Genomic DNA, 24,055 nt, shown 5'->3' with positions numbered 1-24,055 from the left:
TTTTAGATGGCTTCACTCAAGAGGATGAATAATGAGGATTTTCATAGTAAGGTTTATTTTAAATATAAACTTTGAGCTAAATTTTGATTGCATTGCATCAGTGAAATTAACAGTACTTTTCAAGAAAAATACAAAGAAATTTAAAGAATAATTATCCTGCAGGTACTGGGACCTTTGTTTAATGTAATAAATTGTTTCTGGTAAAACAAAAAACAATAAAATATCTGTGCATATTAAAAGAAAGACAATGGCCACTGGGTTTTGACTGCCAGATCTCAATAAAATGAAATAAATATTTGCAGTACTCCACTTCTCATTAAAATCAATGGAGACAGCAGGAGTCAGATGTAGTTCCCATATTTGCTGCAAGATAATTGGATGTATTTTCCTGCAAAACTGTGTGAACCATAGAAGAAACTATTCATTGCATCTGCAGAATTTTAAAAATGTCCAGAACTTGGGAGGAAAAAAGAAGCAAGTGGAGTCTATACTTGTATCAAAATATTTGCCCAAGCAAATAAATGTTAAATTATTGTATGATGATGATTGTTATTTATAGTGTGCTAATATATTATAATATTTTTATTGCTGTTTTTTACATTTTATAATAATTATGTTTTATATAATTATTGCTGTAGACAAATGATATATGACATTTTAATATTATGTAGAATTAATAGGTATATAGTGAATGGATTGCTTTATTATAGTAAATAAATATTCTATAGGTTGAATACATGCACACATTTTACACATATATATGTGTTCCTCTGTAATAATTGCATGTAAAGCCTAATTAAATGCTCCACTTAACTACACATTGTTCACTATGAAGAGCTACTATTTAATTCCCACATACCGTTTTTAACATATTTTATGGCACCTCGATTGATGGCAGTGAGCTTTCATAATAGAAGAGTGAAAATCTAAATTATGAACTTAGATGTTAAACTCTGATCAAGGGAAATAAGAAGTTTGACAGTCTGGGCTGACTTTGAAACTTTGTCATTAACAATTAAGAGTTGTAAATTTTGCAGATAAATGGAAAAAGAAATCTTGATGAATGCTGCATAGAGTACTTTAAAGGGGAAAAGGAAAAAAAAAAGGAAAATTAAAAGAAAAAACTCTTGAAATTTCTTGATCTAGAGTGTTTATTTTCACTCCTTTTATCACAGCAGCTTGTCCATGATTAAATTCTTCACTCTTGACAGTTTCCACTGAGAATTAATTTTCTTTTCCTTGTTTCTGTTGTTTCCCGACAGTCAAAAGATAAGATTTGTGAGAAGAATATAGACACAACTGAAACACCTCTGTACTCCATCACCACCCTTCTGCCAACCACCACGAGGTTCAGAGTTTTAACAACCACCAGAGGATCCACTACTTCCCACCTGCCAACTAGCCTGCCCACAGAAGGTGACACGTACACATTGCATATTTACACTTGAAAAAAAGTGATTTACAACTTAGAAAGAAATTTATTTCCTTTAAGTATATGTTGATGATGACCTTTTCCCTCTGGGGCAGAAGAAGGAGTTGGGCATTGCAGTCAAGGCTCTCTCTGCTACTGCTTTTAAACTGCTCACTCTTGCACCAGTAAGGTGCAAGGGGGATGAGGGCTGGAGGAGAGGATGCTGCTGGAGAAGCAAGGACAAGTCAGGAAGACTTCTAGAAAACTTGAGATTTCATGTTCCTTTACATTCAGGCCATAGTCCAAAACCTTCTGAAACAGTAGCAGTAAAGGTCCCTGCTAAATCCAGAAGAAATTCCCAACACACACTTAATGAATTTTTAATTCTTGTATGGATTCTATTTAGCCAGGTGAAAATTACAGATAACCCAAACTAAAAACCTCTTTGAAATATGCCTGTTTAATTTTTTTCAGTCAGTTGACACTGTTCTTTTCATGTAGTGCTCATTGTGAAATAGTTTCTCTAGGCTTCTGAACCAAATTAACTGGGTAAGTAAAGGTGGGTCAGTCCTCATCCTTGTACCACTGGCTGCTTAAATCTTGCCTTTTTGAGCTTGGAATATCCTGCTTTTCTGCTTTTGGAGGAAATTGATCTGGGCAAGAAAGCTAACTCAGATTAATCAAGTAACATCTATAATATATGTGTGTGTGCATGTGTGTGTCTGTTGAAACTGTATGTTAACACAAGAAAAAGTACTAGGTACAGGCAGATTTTCCAAGTGGCCTGTGATAGGAAAATCTGAGCTGAAGGTGTTTCAAGGTGGGAATCTACTGATAAGAAAGGCTGGTTTTGTTTAAAGCAATAAAAGTTTAGAAACTGTCAGTGCAGCATTTGGACTGCATTAAAAGGAATATTATCTGGCATTCTGTTCATTGAAATTCACAAGAAAAAGAGGGATACAGAAGTAAATAGGTCTTAGTATTAATAGACCTTTTCAAGATGCTTCAAAAAGCAACTAAGTCATTGTCTTACTTTATTTTCATGTGTCAGTTCATATAGTCCTTAATATGATAGGATGCTGAAGCTATGTATGAACATGTAACAGATATGAGTTTTTAATGAACATTATGAGAGAGACTCTAATACCCTTATTTGCAAGTTTTTTTAATCCTCCTGGATGCTTTAACACTCTCATAAATGCTTTTTTTTAGTGGTAAAAAAATGTAGTGCTCAGTGTGAAACACCACAATCTAGTTCTCATTGAGTTGAGCACCAAATAATTTTCTTGTTGTGGAATTTCCCTGACATTAGAAACTGATCACTAAAATGATTCATGACCTAGAAAAATGCATTTTCCTTCAGCTAACTGTGAATTTCCTTTGTAGATGACACCAAGATAGCACTGCACCTAAAAGATAATGGAGGTAAGAGATATTTTTTGGTCTGTAAATAGTGTCAGTATTTTGTCAAATTATTGCCCACTGAATGTCATTAATCAAAATCAGATTGTAGAAACAGTTTTTACTAGACTCTCAAGGGACTCCAGCATCCCACATCTCTGTGGAAGATAAGTAGGGCAAATAAGTTTAGGAACTGCTTAGGAAACTAAACATTTACAACTCTTCTTATAATTCTATAATACAAGAGCAGGTTCAATTATGGACATATTAAGTAAATTTTAATTGTACTAATACAGTTATTGACTAGTAATGCAGTATTAATACAGTTATTGACTATAATAATGCAGTTTTATTTAACTGTATTAAGAGAGTATATGGTGCTAGTTGTAAATAATAATACTGTGCTATAAAGTCATTCATAGTAGTGAATTATTACATGACATTTTGTTAATAAGCATACCCATTTTATATCTATGTCTGTGCTAGCAGAGATCCTACATTTCTCCATGCACATTCCCTGTGCAAGTTAGTAAGATCACCTTGTCATACCAATAAAAGCCCCTGTTAAATGAGGCTCTGCAGGGGACTGCTTTTGTCATCTTCTTTGTGAGTGCAAGGACTGAGACCTGAAGTTTGCTCCTTCTCCCTTTGAAGTGGATGAGAATTCCCCTATTAGAATAGGACTGAGTTGTTAAACATCACCTGCACCTGTGTTCATTGCCAAAGTAGAGCTTGCTGAGGTGGAAAGGAAGATGTGTGTTCATTACTGAAGGCTTCAGAATGGTCTATGAAAGCAGAAGATGATTTGCTGAGCAAATTTAAATAAATCATATTTCCACTGATATAAAGGGGAATATTATTAGCTCTGATTGCCTTTCCAAGCAGGGAGCACCAAGTTTCTCTCATGGGTCAAGGGAACAGGTAGCCAAGTGTGGCAGCATGAGCGAGTTAGACAGATGGTATCTAGGCCTGATACATTGGCCAGAGTCTCCCAGACATTTTCTTTTGGTTGTTTTACTGGGAAAGCTGCATTGCTTAAGGCAATCAGTGAGATGATAATGCACAAGTGTAATACCTGATTGAGCTTCATTCTCAACAGCTTTATCCCACATAGGAATCTCTGATCTGTAACACAGCTTCTACCACACTCTTACATGCAAAATTTACACCATTAACTTTCCCACTTTTTACATAAGACTCAGTCCACAGTTCTTGCACAGAAAGACAACTGATGTCTGTGGCATCGACAGTAGTGTTGACACTGATTCACATCTGCGTGCTCGCCTCCGTGTTCCCAGAGTCGATTCCTGCTTGTTTCTGGACTTGAAAAGGTTTCACGTTTTTTGCTGGAATCCACTTAAGTTGTGCACCTGTTAAGACACAAGCATACCGTTTGCCCTAGGTTATTAGTTGAAATGGACTTTCAATTTTCCCTGTCTCTGGATTTCTGATCTAAACCAAAGGGTTTGCCTTTGCCTATATGGTGTTGGAAAATGTCTAATTATAAGCAAATTCGATTCTGCAAAAAAAACTGTTTTTAAAAAATTCAAAACGTACAGCACTTTATTCAAGCGCATTTGAGGCATAGCCTCTGCCCCCTATTTTTGTTTAACCAAAAGGGGATTTTAAAGCTTGGTGTGTTCTTTCAAAAATTGCTTACCCTGTAGGAGAATGAGGAATACCGAAGGAGTGACATGCACCCTAACTCATTAAGAATTTATGTAGCTCTTTTGCTATATAAGCTAGACTATTGTTTGTTTTTATCTTTTAATGATGCAAATGCTTGCAGAAAATGCTGACATGCATGTTTCACTATTTCTCCTGTGTGCAGGGAAGCAAAAACCGCATTGGAAAATGTATCCACTGGCAGATGGATATTTTTATATTTTCCAAAAAATGAGTATTTGGCATTTGCCATTCTGTCAAGAGCCTTTTGAGCCTCAGGAGTAAGAGTCCTGGGAGACATGATGTCAGAGTCTCCTCTTAGCAAGTCAAAAACTGAAGCAAGTCCATCATTGGTGTTCTCCAACTCTATCCTGTTTGAATTTATTGTTCCTAAGAGCTACTGTAGATCCTGCAGATTGTTGAAGCAGGTTCTAAGCGCCGTACCTTGCGCAGTGATTCGGTACTCTTGTATCCTTTGCAGACTCAGGGTAAAATCTTCAGATGTATCCAAATTTTCTACACCTGAAGCATGGCCTTCTTGAGGGTTCTGCTGCCATTACTTCTGAAGTTACTTCATTGTAGATCTGAACTAAGTGCTGCTACTTGCTCTTTAAGAAGTTTTCCAAGTTCTTGTCCAAAAGCATTTGCTTGGACTGCTGCAACATGCTGAGGTGTGCCCACCTTACTGCTTGCTTCTATCATTTCAGCTATGGTTGCATGACCAGGTATAGCACTGATTATACATTTGCACTCTGCATTAGCATTTGCAAAAGCAAGACCTTGTAGCAGATGTGGTTTTGCCACTTCATCACTGACTTGTCTGTCCAAGGCTTGCTTTAGACGATTGACGAATGAGGTAAAAGTTTCAGCAATACCTTGCTTTACTTCTGTGTAAATGCCTTCTAGGGTTCCAGTTGGTGGAATTTGTAAGATTGCTGTTTGCGCTGCTTCTTTGATATCTATAAGCACATCTCGAGGCAAAACCACTGCCTGATCTTCAGATCTAGCATGAGGTTCATCACCAGCCAATTGCTCTAATGTGAGAGTTGCATGTGGTCCTCCTGCGTATTTTTCTCTCAGTTCACAAAGTGCTCTTCTCCATCTTGCATCCCATAGCAGGAGTTGTGCATCTGTAAAAATTGTCGAGGCAATACTTCTACAGTCAAAAGGTACCAAATCATAATTGTTAAATGTGCCTCTCAAAAGTTGTTTGATATGGACTTCCCAGTCCATGATTCTTTACTGCATCCATTAAATCTTTGATAACTTGATGGTCCATAGGTTGCCATACAGGAGGATTTTGATTGTGTCTGGTATACGTAACCAGCATTACAATACTATCTGTTTCGGCCATATTAAAATCTCTGTCTTTGAGTCCTTTTTTCCTAATACTTGACCATTCTGTTATAGCAGACGTATCTCTTGAAACATATTTGTCAGGTGAAACCATGTCCATACCAGCATTTCATGAACTTGTAGCTTGATTGGACTGCAGGTGTGCAGGTTCTTCTTCACCGAAGAATCCATGCATTCCATCTTCCTCTCCCCCTCCTGGATGAGGAATAGGGGATGGGCACAGGCAAAGAACAGGGCAGCTCAGAGGAAGAAACTGGGGTCAGCCCTGATCTGGTGACCTTCAGCTGAGTCTGCAGCAATGAGGCAGACCCAGGGTCAAGGCAGGAAGACAGGCTGGCAAGGCAGGAAGGGAACAGCAAGGTGGCAAAGTGGCATAGCTGCCAACAGCTCAGGAAGGACCAGAGGAAGCATCTCCCATCAGTGGTCCAAGAGAAGGTGAGATGATGAACCAGGTCTACACAGGGATTCTGCAGCAGCAAAAGGATAAACAGCTCCAAGGCCCATCCAAGGAGGCATGGTCCATGGACAGGACTGGAGACAAGCTCCTTCGGTGTTGGTCCAGGATGCAACATCAGAGATGGGACTGAATATAGATTTATCTACAACATAGCTTAGGTTTGGACCTAGAGCTTACATGGAGACCCCAACATCACAGGCAGAGGTCCCACATACAGCAGTCCATAACAGCTGAGAAATAGCAGTTTCTCAGGACCCTCACAGAGAATTATTCAAGTTTTGAAAAAACAGAGTGCAGCTGCCACTTAGCTTGTTGGTCTGTTTTGCTCTCATTTGTTTTTCAGTCATATTCAGCCATTATTTTCTCCTTCCCTCAAACTGGAGATCTGTTCACTGCACAGGGGGCAGTTGTCATCCTCTTCCTTGCCAATCTCCCCTCTGTCATTTTGCTGTCAATAACCACAGCAAGGCTGGTCACATGCTGTATTGGGCATTTAATTGTCCATTTGTTGGCAGTGGTGTTGTTTGACATTGCTTTGACACATAAGTGATCCCTTGGAATAAGGTGATCTGTAAACTCAGGGTGGTGCTTTTAGGCATTTTGTCTATGAAAATGTCCCTGAAACTTTCTTTCTCTCTTAAAATCAAATTGCTTTTTATTTTATTGTGAAAAGTGCTTCAGTGCCCTTAGAGGTCAATAGCCAGCACTTCATTCTCCTGTTCCATGTCTGCTCTGTACTGGAGGCGTATTCCTGGCTGAACTGTGCCCACACCCTGCCCTGTGAGACAACGCTCTATGGCAGGTGGCTGACCCAGGACCAGGCAGCTCTCCATCATGAGCATCTCATACACAGCTCAAAACAGTATGCTGTTATATAAAAAACAATTCCAAAAGTGGGGTTTAGAAAACACGTCCAAGTTTCTTTCAGTTTAGGAATTGCAACAGGATTATTTTTTCACTTGTTTATTCTGTGCCCAAGATCTGAAAAGAAAATCTCTTTAAAAGTGTTGAATCCTAGAGCTAGAGATGGATGGCTGTGGCCTACTTGGTAGGTGAGGTGTAGGGTTTGAGGCATCAGTTATATATAGAAAGTTCATTTCCACGGAGAAATCTGCTGCATTTTAGGAGGACAAGCCAACACCTGATGTGATTATTCATTTTCCTTGAGCTGTTCCTTTTATTCTTGAAATTTAAAAAAAATGAAATTTACTTCAAACAACACAAAAGCGAAGCAACACTCTAGGATTCCTCATTCACACAGTTAATGTCCTCATTCACACAGTTAACGTAGCTTTTAATCTGAGAAGTTCTTTTTGATGAATCTTCAATTACGCATTGAATTTCCCAGTGTCCCCTAGATTAGACTCAGATAAAACCTCTGCAGCCGCAGGCACATGCTTTGATTCTCTGTGGTTTGTCAGCCTTTAATAAAGAGTAGATTATTCCAAGTCACAAATACAGGGTCTTTACTCTCTCACACTAAATCCTTTAAAACTCTAATGAAAGGGAACCCTTTATAATGGAAAACCAAAGATATATTTGATCAATGATTGCCTATAGTTTGATGTGTCCTTGGGTGACAGCAGTCAATATCTGGTTAGGTAGAACAAAAGGATTCCATAGAAATTCTGCATCTTACCTTTGTCTAGAACTTTTGAAACGAGATATTGTAAATTTAAATTTTTTGTTCTGGTCATACTGCTTTGACCTTTTAATTATACGAGAAAATCTTTTGCAGCTGTGCTGTAATCCATCCGCAATTTTGTGTCATATCTTAATACATTTCAAATTCTCTTGGTTTTGTTTCTTCTGCCTGCTCTCTATCTTTATAGACATAACAGATGCCTATTACATACATGCCTAAACCATTTTAAAACACAGCTGGCATGCCATCACAATTTTTGTTATATCTTGGTTCTCCTTGAAATAACAAGCATTTTATAAGTTCTAAGAGATGTCCAGCACTAAAAATGTACGAATTTTTTTTGTTATTAATTTTAGATTCTGTTGTTTTTTCATTTTCTTAAAATTTAACACAACTGACTTAAAAGCTTAAAAGCCTAATTTTTCATAAAAACTGTGAGAAATTGGCCATGGCTATCCCATAATGCAGTATTTTATTGTTGAGAACTCTCTGGTGGATGATTTAGATGATTGGCCAGCACATCTAGACATTTTATTTGACCTTTTTAGACACTATTGTGATTATTTGATTGCTATGAGTCACCCACAGTTCTTCAGCTTTAAAACTCAAAAGGAAAATCTATGTCGGTAGGACAGCAGGTATCAAACAAATGCTACACTTGTCATTCATCCAGGTGTATGGAAATTTCTGTTTCAAAAAAAGGAAATCTGTGCAAAAAAAGAAAACCTGCCTGAGGAAGAAAGCTGTTCATTTATTTGTTAACAAGTTCATCCCAGCTTATGTAGTTCTAGGAAATGTCAGTATCATGCTATTTTTACTCTCATCTGGACATTTTCAAAGATGGCCTAGATACAACTAACAGGGATGTACTAACAGGATTAACAATTGTACTACATAGAGCTTAATTTGATTTTGAGATATTAGGAAAGTCAGTAAGAAATTACCAAAATGTAGACGAAGTTTTGGAAAAAAGGGTACTTTTATACACTTTATATATGGTGATAAACTTACCCAAGACTATTTTTTCCAATATATTTTTTTCTGTCTGGAAAGCTTCCATTAGTCATCTCTCTTCCTAATTTCTCTTAAAAATTGCAGTCTGAGCTGTTCCAAATTATGGAGAAAACTTAGTCCTTTTTTTCTTGTGTATTCTGAACTCCAGCTGCAAGACGTTTAACCCCAGCCTGATAAGAGTCATATAAGTTATTTCTTTCTAATATGTTTACTTGCTAAATGATTCAGAAAATTAGAACTATTTCACCAAAGAAATAAGCCTATCTTTTAGACAAAACAAGTATTTTCTTTACATAAATGAAGTTATTATAACCCCACAGTCCAAAACCAAGTGATTCTACTTGACAAGTCACTATGAATTAGCTGAGTCTTCCCCAATTTTAAAGTAAAACATAAGAAATTAAAAAATTATAAACATAACCTTTGTGGTAGCTTAAAAATGTTTTAAAGTGGACTTTGTATAAGATAAGATTGACAGGATATGGCTTTGTTTTATTGGCAGAACTTAGCCCTAGCCACAGGAAATGATCTTCCAGAGGCTTCATCTCATCTGGTGTTAGCCAGGAAGCCACAAACTGTTCTTTTAGGCCTTTCTCCTAGCCAGTGGCAAGCAGTAGGCAAGAGGAAGTAATTAATGTCATGCTAAAAGACATGCCCAAACTGGGATATGTTACTCTGTAGGGGTGCCAAACTCTACCAGCTACAGAGAAAAACTCTTTTTTACAGAGAAAAACTCTACCAGCTGCAGAGAAAAATCTAAATTGCATACTAAGAATGGTCATCTTGTTCATAGGCACCCAAGGTTTCCTTAAATAAATTCTCTTCAGGGTGTCCTAGCTAATGTGTTTTGTTTCCATTCCTGTCCAGAAACCTGCAAGCCAGGATGCAGACCTTTTCTTCCACTCTTTTCTCATGAAAAAGAGAGGATTTAATCATATTAAGTATGTTATATCACATTAAAGAAGCATGATGTTAAAAAACCAGAACAGCTAGGTGTAGACGCTTCAACTTATGTCGACGTCTAGCATACTAGTTTAGTTTCTCTTTGGTTTTCTAAGACAGCTATAAAATGATATATGGTATCCTACTCCTACAGTTGCCGTGACTTTGCTGACTTTGTTACACATTTACACTTTGTTGACTTTGTACCAGATCAAAGGGTTAATGTGAAAACCCCATGTAGCTCTAAATGCAGATCTTAAGGAGGGCTACATGTAAAAAACTGGATAAACTTTTAAGAAAAGGCTGCTTTACTTAGTGTTTTATCTTATCATCTGCTCCTTTTGCTGTCACAGTGCTATGGCAGTATGACAGCTGGGGCACACAAAGATCCTGTAATCTTCTGTCTTTTTAACTTCCTATTCTACATGGAGTTAACCCAGTTTTGCAGTTAGTAGCCTCCTCCAATCTTCTCTACACTGCTTTGACATTGGTGTGCATCAGTTACTGTAAAGAATGGGAAAAATGAAGGCCAGGTGAAGGAAGGCTAATAATGCTGTACATTTTGCATTGATATTGAAGTACCTGAAGTTGTTCTGTCTCCCAAAGGTGTGGTGGGTACTCTGGTGAGTAACTCTACAAGCATTAGACACAGGATTAGACAGGAACAGCCTGATTTACCTTATTGTCTTGTGTTTGCTTTCAGTAGGATTAAGAGGAGTCAATGGGGTGACACAATTGAAATTCTTATGAATAGCTAACTTTTTGCTCATCTGGATTTGAGTCAGCTACCTTTTCAGGCCAAATGGTGGGGTCCTTCATGGTACAATATTGAGCTTCATGATGCCAACTGTTTGATGCTACTAAGTATTGTAATGGCTTAAATGGTCTCAATCAGCTCAAACTAGAATTAGTACAGATGACAACTGTTGTAGCATTAGGTGATATTTTAGAGCAGAAGAATGAAAGCCCTTAGCTAGCATGTTTAGAGTACTGTCATCCTATAAACAGAGGGATTTGATTGTAATGTGCTCTCATCAATTTACTACGCTAAGCAGTTGATCAATCTTGGAGAGACTTACTGAGTTGCCCTGGGTCCTACAGAAAATTGATAGCAAAGCCAGACACTGAATTCTGATTTTGTGTGTTATAGTTCATAATATTCTCACTCAGAGACCACCTTTCATTTCTTACATGCAATTGGAAATCAATTTTTAAAGCATTAGCTGAGCCATAACTTTATAAATCATCATGAAACCAAGTAAAGCAATGGCTTAACCTCAAAATGTTAACAAATGCTAAGGGATTGAACCCACAAATCAAGAAAATCACATACCATTACTGTGAATAAGTTGAGAACTCCAGAGCATGCTGTTCCTAAAGGAGGTAGAGAGAAAATTTTTATGGGGATTCCCTTGAGTCTCTGGAGAATCCTTCCAACTACACATTCCCTTATCCCCTACCACAGGTCATCAATCATCTTTTCAGGAATCTGCATTATGTACAGGGAAAAAGCTTGAGTTTGAGGAACCACATACCTGCCCCATAAAGCAAGGAGTCTCCAGGTAGATTCACATTCCAGATGTAAATGGAGACCCAGAAGAGGGGGAAAATCTGGTGGCTCTGTTGAGCTTACTGTACCTGTAACCCTGTGTGCTCAGCTGTACTAAACATTATATCCTCCCTCTTGGCAGGAGCCTATTAACTCAAACCCACAGTCACGCAAATAGGAGTGATGCAGTTTCCAGGCTAGAAATGACATATGTAATAGGGCTGGTGAGTGAACTTCATCTGTAGCTGCATGTTAATCCCAGATCATGCAGCAAGAGAAGGTTTCTGCAGTTTGGCAGATCAAAAAGTATAAAATTCATTCTTCTGGCAAAAAAAGGGGAGAAAAAAACAAAGTTTAGTACTGAGTTGTCATCTTCAGGCTGATTGCTGCTATTTAAATCATCTATATCCCTGGCTTTGTGTGTCGGTCAGGAGGGTCAAATAAGGTATTGTTTTATCCCTTAATGATTCATGGGCATGTAAGTGAGTTTGCATTGGAGGTTCGACTCCAGTGGTGTTTTTCCAGATGGTCTTTTACCATCTAATCAAAATGCAAGAGTAAAAAGGAGCACCATGGTTTTTGGAGGGAGAAGCAAAATTTTATTTTCCAAGTCTACACAATGAAATTCTACTTTTTTGCCTGTTATTCCCCTTTTGTCTGACTTTATATAAAGGAAATTTTCTAGCCAGGAAGTACCAGGAAGTTTGTCTATTTTTCTTCAGTTTTCCTGTAAAATATTTTGTATCTCTGCTCTCACAGACAGAGATAGTAATCTCTGGAAATTAAACTCTTTTCCATCTCATATCATATAAGGTGTAAATGTGTGTATCACAATTTTGTTTTCTCATATATAAAACTATCACAGTGGAAACTTTTCATAAACCTTAAATTTAGATAATATAAAACAATTTATTTCATTATTTTGCAGACCTCAAGGGTTAATGTGCAGTTATGAGAAAAATAATGTTGACAATGTATTCTCGATGTGTTTACAAACAGCAAGTAGCAGTTCGTAAACACTAAAAAGCAGTCTCTCTAGACACCTTTGTTCTGTTAAAGTCAGCATCACACTCCCTGTGTGCCATGGCAAGACAAGATTTTCATTACTTGAGTTTTTTGTTTTCCTACTCCAAAAGAAGCTAGCCCAACAGCAACTGGAGACATACTACAGTTATTTTAAATCAAAGATATTATAGTCTTTATGTGTTTATCATGGAAACAATGAGAACATTTTTATTGTGTTTTCACTTTTATTTTTTAAACAACATTCCAGCAGCAGAACAGTTATTTCATGTTTGGATTCTGTGCCTTTATATTAGGAAAAAAGAAGCTACTTGCTCTTTCCATCCAGTCATTCAGCACCTAATGAGAAGCAGACTGACCTTGGAGATATTAACAGGCTCCTTCTGCTTAAAAGTTTTATGCATTTAAGAGTTTGAGAAGGCATTATAAATATAGAGTAACAATTGCTTCTTGAGCATAAGAAAAGGAAAGTTTGGGGAAAGTTCCATTGAGAATAGTCCTTTTGGGAAAGGGTTGGTCATAAAACAAATAGCCTCCCATGGGTTTAGCCTTGCCTGGAACAACAGATGTGCTGTGATAATCTTAGTAAGATTTCTACACCTGAAAAAGTTTCCAAGACCTTGTTTTTTCATCTATTTCCCTTGCTGGCTTTTTAAAAGAACTGACAGTTGATTTTTGCAGCAAAGAGTATTTTCAATGTTGACAGCACTGTTTATTGTCTCTGTGCAAAGAGAGTAAAATCAATTTCTCATGAGTATTTGAGCCCTGGGGTCAATGGACTGAATTTCAATTATGGAAATTACAAGTTACTTAAACTTGTTGTAATTTAAGGAAAGCATTTCTTTTGTTTCATTATTTTTTGCATTTGGCGTTCTGCCCACTGCACTGATGTCCGCCGAGAGCTCCACCCTCGATTAGCAGAAATCTGGGCAGGCAGTTGACACCTGTGATGTTTCAAAGAGATGATGTTCTAGTTTGCAAAGCTGGATGCTGAAAGCTGAGAAAATATCAGATCAAAAGGGATTAAATTGATAACTTTTTCAGAGTGGTTAGGACCTTTGCTGAAGTCCAGCATTTTTTAATATGCAGAATATGATGTTATGTCTTCAACTATAACATAGTAACAATACAAATTGCTCATTTAGTGCAAATCAGCCTGAAAATGGGTACAAATGACAAAATAGTTTTTGATGCACAAATGTGACATTGAAGTATAGAGTATGAAACTGTAAAAAAGACAATTATGAGACAAACAAGCTATGAATCCTCTACTCCTTTGAGGGAGCAGTTGCTTCTCAGCAGGGTGACTCACAACTAACTCTTCAGCAGTGGGAATAGTCCAGCCAAGAGGATGTACAATCAAGCAGGCCTTTTCTGATGGCCTTTCAATTCCTTAATTTCCATTTGTATGGCAATTTGAAATATATGTACAAGTACTAAATATTGTTGCAGTGCATGAACAGAAACTAAGACTGGTGTTTCTATTCATCTGTTCTCACTCTGAGTATTAATGGCTATGTCAAGTAAAAATTCTACTGTCTGAAAATAAGAGGAGCCTTATTTTGAGCCACCTTTCTTTCCTGTCTCCTCCATGAATTTTGCATCCTTTTTTATTTAGTGCTCTAACTACTAGGAAGTATTTTAATGACCCTTTGGGGGACAATTTTGAAAATTTGAAAATAGAACTTCCAGATTCTAGGTACTATCTCCTTTCCTCTAATTCGATATAAAGTATGGCCTGGGAATTTTCACTGTATGTAGTGTGCTTAAAAAAAAATATTTTAAATTAATAAAATCAAACAGGGCTGACGCTACTTTTCTGTTTCAAAATCTCCTATACATTTGTGTGAACTAAGCTTCAAGAAAGCAAAGGAAATCCCCTTGTGGGATTTAGTCAGGGAGAAACCTGGTTCTTGGACCTGTTCATGCATAAACTCAAAATTCATGTCCAAAATCATTACAATTAAAACTGAAGTTCCTGTGTGAACATATACTCATGAACTTTTAAAAAGAAAGATACATTCAGGATTAGGCTGTACCTAAGTGGGGATCATGTTTGCAATTTTTTATTAAAATCATTAATGCTTCCCACACCCTAGTTAACTTCCCAGTTTATTGGGATCTTTTTTTTATCCTCTGATTCTGTTACTCAGGTCCTTAGTCCACAAAGTGTCGCTGATGTTGTGGGAAAGAGTAGAGCAATGCTGTGGGGTTTTGACTGTCCTGAATCAAGACTGAGGAAATATGGACAAAAACAAGGGATATGTACATGAATCCCTTCTTTGTCCCCAAAGATCCTTAACTATTCCATGGAGTAATAGTCAGATACATGTCTTGGCTAAGATAATGCATCTTCATTTTCCCTTTCTCCCTATTGTTGCAATTGTGCCATGCAATCTGCTGGGTGACGAGCCATGCAGCCTTCCTTGGTCTGGTGAGAAATGTGCTGCCATACATGGATGCATGAGCTGTAACACTCACTCACATTAACTGTTCCTCTTTTTTGCCCCTCACACAAGGCATTTACCACTACCTGCATCAATATGCCTTTCTTCTATTATTTTCCAATTCTCTATTTTAACATGAGCATGGAGTGTTCTACTCCATTCAGATGAATAGTAAAAGACCATGTACACTTATTGCTATTGTTGTTGTTATTGTTGTTTTTACTATTAATAACAATAATAGTGATTTGTTTGAAGTGATAATCATAACCCAATATCTGTCTTCAGAGAACAAATAAAAGTGAGTCCCTGACCTCAGAGAACTTAACACTTTAAGACAACCAAATAGGTCAAAGGGATGGCACAGCAAAAAGGATGATTGCAGATATCAGTGATTTTCATTATAGCCAGCTTGCCAAACAAGCGTGGTAAGAGGAAATTTAAAAGTGGAAATGAAAGAAAATTTCTCCTAAGCAAGACCAGAGACAGGTGTCATATGGAGTAAGGCATGGAAGTGATTAGAAGGATTTCTAGAAAAGCAGAAAGCAGTGGGAGTATCAGACTCACAGAGTATGCTGAGTTGGAAGGAACCCACAAAGACCATCAAGTCCAGCTCCTGGCCCTGCACTGAACCATCCCCAAGGGTCACAACATCTTCCCAAGAGCATTGTCCAAATGCCTCTTGAACTCTGTCAGGCCTGGTGCTGTGACCACTGCCCTGGGGTGAAGAACCCTTAGGAGAATAATGGAAGTTTGTGTTCCTCTACTGGTGTTTCTTAAACCTAGGACTTCTGAATGGCTCTTTTGCCTGCTGATGTGGGCAGACCAGTAATTCTTTTATGGAAGAGTATGATGAAGAACAAGCAGTTCTACAAGTATTGGTTGATATATTAAGAAACTTTTCCCCCAAAGCTTACGCTGTTGTTGAAAGACTTTCAGTCACTTATTTGGAAGCACTGCTGACAAGTTGCTTGTGTGACAGAGACAGCCCTCTTTTATCCTGACAGAAGCATAGCGTGAGTGGCCTCCTGGTATCAATTTTAGTAAATGGATGGTCTTCTGTAATACTTTGGTATGATGAGTGTTCCATTCAGACCAAGATCAAAATATTGCAGGATCCATCTGTTGCACTTTTGGCTCTCTGATTCAGTTGCAAAGAGTGGTTCCAAACTCTCCTACAAGCTAATGAATGAGGCTTTCAGAATATATTTAATAGCTAGACCTCACAAGGGTTTGTGGCATGTCTCAAATGGAATATTTAAAGAAAAATGCAATGTTAAAAATATATTCAGTTGGTACTTTTTGTCTGTGAGACAATTGCAATAATTTTATAAAGAAACCAAAGCAAAATTTATTATGAAAGTAATTAAGATCTTCAGACTGTACATTTTACATCCAAAAGAAAGGATGTTAATATTATTTATTGAAATAAAATCAGTGAAACCTTTGAAAGTCTTTTCATTAAGATTATGAGAGTATCCAGTTGTAGAAAAGAGACATCTAACATCTTTTTCCAACATGGGCTGTAGAAAATGAGGTCTATGTAACACAGAAAAAGCAAATGCTCAATTGCCATCTGTGCAATGGAATGGGTAAGGCATAAGTTACTGTGCTAAGTGTGCTCTTTGTGCAGCTTCCACAGATGACAGTGCGGCGGAGAAGAAAAGTGGAACACTTCATGCCGGCTTAATTGTTGGCATTCTGGTCCTGGTCCTCATTGTGGCTGCAGCCATCCTCGTGACTGCCTACATGTACCATCATCCGACATCAGCAGCTAGTCTCTTCTTTATAGAGGTAAGACAAGAGTAACATGTTGTGTCACTAGTCCTGTCTCTTGGCTAGGGTATTTGGGGTCTCCAAAATAGCTCTTTCTTAACTAAGTCAGAAAGTATCTTTGTGTTCATACTGTAATCTTTGAAGAAATGTATTACAGCTGGTGATGGGTCAGAGGCTCTGACCGAGGAAGAAGTGACCGGTCTGGAGAGATGATCCCAAAAGGAATCGCCTTCCCGAGGCCTGGTGTCTTCCCTCAGCTGCTGCCTAGGAGGGCCCTTGCAGAGGCTGTCAGCTCTTTAGTGATTGTCAGCTCGTGATTTCAGCTCAGCTCTGCAGGGCAGCCTCCAGGCCAGGCCACACCAGAGACGAGAGGCTCGTGTAGCTGTTCCACACAAGGCAGCTTTATTGTCCATACTCCGGCGAAGGGGAGCCAGGGACGAGCAACTCCGTCTCGCAGGGGCAGAGGGCTGGCTTTATAGGGATACAGGGGATGGATGCCAGGGGGTAAGGGCCAATGGGTTACAAAGGATCTGCATAGGGTCTCTTAAAGGATTCTGGGTGTGACCAAAGAAGTGGTTGTCTTTCCAGGGAGTCCTGCTGGCCGATTGTGCAATCTCCTTATCTCAGCAGACATCCCTCCAGGGCAGGGGCTGGGCATACCCTACAGAAATGGACCTTGTTTTGTTCTTAGCATATTGTTTTGTTCTTAGCATGTTTATCACTCAGCTCCTTCAACTACCATTGCCATTACTTTTTTGCTTTTAGACAGGACATATATCTAGGAGATATATGTCAGATAGCACACCACTTCTCTCTCCTATCCTTCATTTTCCTCACAACAACATTTTTTGTTACCTTTCCTGTGCACTGTCATTTTATTTCAGGACATACAGTTTTTCTATAATTTTCCTGGGGGGGAAGAAAAAGTATTCTTTCTTAATTCTACAGGAGAGCTGATTTATAGTAAGTTTTTGGCTGGAAACTTGTATTAGCTGTTCTTTACATCATTTAAAGGAATCTTTTAACACTTTGTCTCAAAGTGTGGAAAAATTATTTTCACTTGATTGTTAACATCTATCATTTCTTCTGCTCTTTTTATTAGTGTAGAGAGAAACCTAGTCTTTTAGACCATGATTCATCTGACCTATTTGAGACATCCTCTTAAGGATTAGATAAATTGATGTTTTTCTCCTTCAAATACCGATGGCTACCTTAGGTGCAGATACCTACATTGCAGATGCTGACATTTAGTCTGTTCAGCTCCGCTGTAAACGAAAACATGAGAAAGGAAAATTCTCCATAGGCGTTTCAGTCTTGCAAAAACCCATGAATACCTACACCTCCTTGTGGTTTCTTTTTCAACTCAGCAACATTCCTCTGCCTTGTGATAAGTATACATTTGCTGAACATGAAATAAAGAGGTGGCTGTTCATAAACCCTACTTGTAGTATTCCCTTACTATCAAGAGCACAGATACCACTGGACAACAGTGAAGGTGCAAAACCACTGGAAATGTCGCTAGAGACATACCTTAGGGGTTGCTTAGGTAAAAGCCTGGACCAGGAAGATGTAGACATTTATTCTTAGTGACAGCAATGAGAATTGAAGTGAGACATGAACATGAATGGAATGATTCATCTTTAACATCGTATTATAATAAATATTCTTCTTAGATGTAATAGTAGTGACAGAAGTCAAAATGAATTGTTTATCAGTATTCCTGCTCTAGTAATGTAACTGTGTTAGCCATCAGGGAACAGAATCCATATAATAGCACATAGTTTTCTCTCATGTTTATGCAGCATCTCAAGCAAGTTCATTATTGATGTAGACAAACAAAATTCCACTGAAGTCCTTGTATGAAAGAGAAGGTTTTGTCCCTTTCTTTTTTTCACAGATTAAATTTACACAGATTGAATTTCTATTCTTTCACTCTAGTAAAAGCAAGTTTCTTACCTGTCATGATGTGATGGAAAAGGCTAAATAAATTGCAACACCACTTTTTAAGAAGAAGAGAAGAATACCAAATTAAAATACACTTTTTTTGTTGCTGTTGTTGTTGTTCTAAATGTAGTAAGGGCATGTTAATTTATTTCTTTCATTGATATCATACTCATCATGCAAATAGAGGTGCCTTAATCAGTGTTGTTAAACTCATTCCACCGAATTTAATCTTTAGGTGCCATTAATCAATCTATTATTCTATTATTAATCAAAGCTAAAATGTCTTTTAGCAAGAAATGTAGTCATTTAGAATAAGTAAAAAAACATAAGCTTTCTGTATAAAATGAAGGAGAAATCAGTCAAAATAAAATTTATGCAAAACAGGGTATAACCTACATTCTCTATTGGTTACTAGGATAATTGTGGTACTTGTGAAGAATCAGCATTAGCAAGAATTTTTAAAAGTACTAGTCATCAAGGGGTGGCCTTTCCCTGTCAGTTGTACAAACACTGATGTAGTGGGAAAATCACAAGGGAGGGAATAGGGGTTAAATGTATTTCAGAACTCTTACACATATTTCAAAACTTGAAAACCATTTTTGGTATCATAAACCTAGAACAGAACAAGGTAATCCATTCTGGAAATTAAATTGCTTTTAATAAGTTTAATAATTTAATTTTCAAAGAAAAAAGTCATTTGATCAATTAAAAAATAAGTAGAATTTATTATTCTTATATTTATCTGATCAATAGGATTTACACATTTCCAATGCAAAGAAGAAAATATCTTCTCAAACTTGCTTTTTTGAAAATTACCTACAAAAGACTAATCAGGCAAAACTGGTACAAATAGGCCAGTGTTACAAGAAATCATTCTTTATTGCATTTGTGCAATTGAAAAATATTTGAGTAAACTGTTACAGATAACATGACAGCCCACATACCACAAGAGACAAGCTGCATTATTTATGGAAAATGAATGAAATATGGTTCTGATGTTACCATTCCAGGGAAAGAGTTCAAGAGGCTTGCCATGGGCTTGGTCATGAAATGAGGACAAGCACATAAATATTTCAGAAAATAATACTGTTGTCTATGAGTCTCTTGATTAATAAGCACATTGCACAATTAAAACAAGATGTGACAGATGGACAGGCAGATCTCTCCTGCAGTTGTCTAAAAAATTACAAGTACACTATAGTCTGCCATCAAGTCTTCAAGTCAAATCAAGATCTGCATCAGTTTATCTATCATTAGTAATTACTATAACTCTAAGGCTGGCCAAAAGAAGGAACAGGAACCTGGTGCATTTGTGTTTATTTTTAAAGAAGTTACTTTATGGAGGAATCATATAGACATTAAACATAACATTCATTCAAAACTCTAATATAATTAATAGAGAAACTTCCTTTTGCATCTAAGATAATGTCATGATTTGGTAGGTGAAATGTCATTTTCAATCAGATTTTGTTGGGTTTTTTAGGCTAAGGGCTGTGTAAGGAATTTTTAATTGATTAGTTTTACAATCATGACTGGTTTCTGAATAAAGAACAGTATATTAAACTGACCCTGTATCTGAGGCTTTAAGTCTCTTTCTACCTTGTGTTCTCTGCAGATATCACCTAATATTCACTTACCTCCTCACTCAGGTTTTCACACAGCTCATCTTGAATCCAACTCATGTCATGTAGTGAGCTCTCCCAGATAAGAATAAATACACCCACACTTTGTCTGTGCTGTTTACCCTTGCATTGATAAAGGCAATCTCTTGTGGCACCTCTGAACACCGTTAAATGATATCCTGAGTGCACTAGTTGGTTTAAATAAGCAATAAACACAAGCTAAGGAAAATACCATTTATTACAAAAACTCTTGTCTTAGAACATAGTAACATTATTCTATTACTTTTTTACCCTTTAAGTCTGAAGAAAATGCTTCCCTAGGGGGTTTTGTTCATACCTGTTGAGCAGAACATGCATGTGCAGCTCCACCTGGAACAAAGAGTTTGAGAAGTCTTAAATGCCAGTGCTATTCAATTTGCCTATGGTAGTGTTCAATTTTAATACCATCCAAACAGTTCAACATATTTTAAAAAAAGTTCCACTTTTTGTTAAGTGTGTAGAAGATTCAAATCAAATACACTGTTTTCCTGTTACTTCCAGCCTCCACGCTGTTCAACGTGTGTTTCATTGTTTAGGTTGGACACTTCTGTGGTGGCCCAAAGTCAGAATAAATTATCAGCTGTTAAACTCAAGGGAGCTTCAGTCAAAGTTCCAATGAATGCAGGCCCTTCCTAAGAGCTAAGAGTAAATATTGACTAAAGATTAGCTTGCAGAGTGACAGAAGAGATGTTGCATGCCTTGGTTTTCTATTTGCTTATCGTTAACCTTGCAGTATTTCCTCTCCATTGAATTTCATTTAGTTGCCAATGGTTTCCTCTCTTTAATCACCTTGAGGAATCCTGTATGTCTTGAGTATATTTTGAGCTGATTTGGACTGATTTTTGTAAAGTAGGATACCTGTCAAATAATGCTCTTCATGACTTTCTCAACAAAGTTTATGTCAGAAGTCTAGCTATAACATATATAACTACACACTAGCTATAGCACAATTAAAAAGTGATTGATTTATTTACTAACCTATGTAATATACTTGCATTCAGGATGCGAGGTTTGATGGCCAAGAAGCAAATTACAATGTCCTGAATGTCGTGGATTGCATACCTGTGATACTCCCCATAGCACATGTGGTCTAGATGTCTGGTGCTCAATGTAAAGAGGAGTAAAGAAATTCCCAGCTGAGTCAGATGGATTTGCTCAGATTTCAATGAGTTGTGGGAGAAATTGCAGCTTTAGTTTTATATTTTAATTCTTCCTTTCTTTTCCCTCATGTTCTTTCTTTTTCCTATATTTTTAACCTCTAATTATTTACATATGTGTTTGTACTTGGGCACTGAGAGCAATTAATGTCAAGGGAATATTTAGCAAATTGAAAAACAAGGTATAAGTCCAACTACTTTTTATTCAGTTGTCTTTTGCATGTTTGCATCCAGTTATCTGTGGACAGAAGGGTTGCACATGACACAAGAAGTTTTCACTTGTGTTTTTCTTACCTTCCTTCCTTATATTGTGATCCAAAGTCCTTTTAAGGACTTAAATTTACCTCAGCTGTCATCATAGTGCTCTGCCATTGGAGATCAAAGGCAATATGATCTGGCCACAGCTGAGAGGTGAAACCTGGTGGGATGAGTCCTGTGCCTGGAGTGCCTTGTTGGATGTTTACAGGCTCTTCAGGAGGGACGGGCATGGCAGGAGAGGTGCAGGGGTGGCACTGTATATAACAGAAGGGGTAGAATGTATGGAGCTCACAGCTGGCAATGGTGCAGTTGAGAGCCTCTGGATAAGAATCAAGGAACAAACAAATAATGCAGATGCCATCGTGGGAGTCTATAGACCTCCTGGCCAGGACAATGATGAATTAATCTTTGAGGAACTAAGGGGCACTTCCAAGTCAACTGACCTTGTCCTTATGGGAGACTTCAGCCTGCCAGAAATTAACTGGGAACACAACACAGCTGTACAACCCGGGCCAGAAGATTCCTAAAAAACCTGGATGGCACCTTTACGGAACAGGTCCTAAGGGAGCCAGCTCAGAAAAATGCCCTCCTTGATCTTCTGCTTGTCAAAAGTTTGGATCTCATGAGTGAAGTGGAGATTGGTGGCAGTCTGGGCCACAGTGACCACGAAGCAATCAAGTTTAAAATCTCTGCTGACAGAAGGAAAAGTGCCAAAATCTGAACTCTGCATCTGAGGAGAGCAGACCTCAGACTGCTCAGGGAATTAGTGAGTAAGATCCCCATGGAAAGTATTTTTGCAGGTGCTGGGGTCCATCAGTGCTGGTCACTTTTTTTAATCACCTCCTAAGAGCTCAAGAGCAGGCAATTCCCAAATGTCGAAAGTCAAGCAGACAAGGCAGAAGACCAGCTTGGCTGAACAGTGTTGCAGTGGGGATCCTGCAACACGCATATATCAAACCAGGAGTCCCGTGGAAAGGAAATATATATGGACAGACAGATTCTTGATAGCTGTTTCAGAGAGATGTTTATTTCTCCAGCCGCATGGCCGGAGCTCTGCCGAGGAACTGTTCCAGTCACGGGACCAAGGGTCCTTCTGCCCGCGCAGGGAACACAAACCAACCAATGGGAACGAGGCTGAGCAGGGACAGGGAAGCCCCGTGTCTGTGCCCTCAGGGCCCCTCTCCCAGGGCTACACGGCAGGGGAGGGACCCCAACACCTCACCCGTTTTATTTTAATAAAAGGAGAATGAAAACAACTGGATAAACATAACAAGAACAGTTTCAAAACAAAACAAGCCACCCTCCTGAGTCTTTAAATGTCCAAACAGATTCTGTGGAACATCTTAGGGCTGACAGAAGGGAGACAGAACTCTCTGAGCATGCTTTGTGGGGAAACTGAGGCAGGAGAGGGTTTAACTTCTTCCCTCCCCCTTTTCATCCCCCACTCGGCATTGGAAAGGGATTTTTGGGGAAACAATTGGCAAAAGCATGGTTTTGTGAGGGAAACCATGGATGAAAAAACGGATTGGGAGTACACTGGGGGTAATAGGATATAGGGTAAAAGGGAAAGGTGGGATTAGGAAAGGGAAACTGTAGGGGGGACTTACAATAGAGATACTGTCTAACATGACTACGATTTTTTGCATATATACTGCCTTTTACAGGAACACCATCAGGCCCAGTGACCTGCGATGCTTGTAACCCTTTTCTCCCTAGTACAATATTAAATTCCACCACCTCTCCATCTCCCAAGCTTGGGATGCATTTTTCAGGGTTATTCTTTTTAATAGCAGTTCTATGCACGAATATGTCTTGCTGGTTGTCACACCTTGTTATAAAACCATAATTTTGCTTAACATTATACCATTTTACTATCCCTAAGGTCTTAGTTGCTATGATCTTTTCCTTTTTCCGAGTGGCTGCTGTTTTCTGTCTCGCTGCGTCTTTGCTGTCTCTTTCGGTCGCTCCCGTGTTGGAATTGTCGGGGCTGCTGGTGCCTGCGCGCTCTTCCCGGGGTCGCGTTCGGGGCTGTGCGGGCCGGGCCGGGCCGCGCCGCTCAGTTCTCCGTGCGTCGCCTCCTCTGGTCGCAGCTTCGCTGCTGCTGCCGGGCGCTGCACCCACGTCTCGGCTGGGCCCCCGAGCGATGACTCCCCCGCGCCCTGCTCCAGCGCGTGTCTCGGCCGGGCGCGGCTCCGTTCCACCGCCACCGCCTCCAGCCACCGCCCGCGCGCCGCCCCTATCGGTCGGGCGTTCCCGGGGCTTGCTCCACCATGCGCTGCACAGGGCCGGGCAGGCACCGCCGGGTCCCGCCGCTCCTCGCTCCGCCACCGACACTGCGGCTCGCGTGGCTCC

The 24,055-nt window shown here is 38.8% G+C and overlaps 1 protein-coding gene across 1 annotated transcript in view; it reads left to right on the top strand.

The window, feature by feature from the left end:
- PLXDC2 (plexin domain containing 2) overlaps window positions 1–24,055 on the top strand; it is a 268,004-nt gene that overhangs the window by 232,211 nt on the left and 11,738 nt on the right. The window contains exons 11-13 of the mRNA XM_048295506.1: window positions 1,263–1,416; window positions 2,798–2,836; window positions 16,541–16,701. Coding sequence (XP_048151463.1) covers window positions 1,263–1,416; window positions 2,798–2,836; window positions 16,541–16,701 — 354 coding nt within the window. The remainder of the gene's footprint in view (window positions 1–1,262; window positions 1,417–2,797; window positions 2,837–16,540; window positions 16,702–24,055) is intronic.

This window comes from Corvus hawaiiensis, chromosome 1, assembly GCF_020740725.1.
Source record: "Corvus hawaiiensis isolate bCorHaw1 chromosome 1, bCorHaw1.pri.cur, whole genome shotgun sequence".
In the NCBI taxonomy this organism is placed as follows: Eukaryota; Metazoa; Chordata; class Aves; order Passeriformes; family Corvidae; genus Corvus; species Corvus hawaiiensis.
This window is presented reverse-complemented; position numbering and strand designations above follow the sequence as displayed.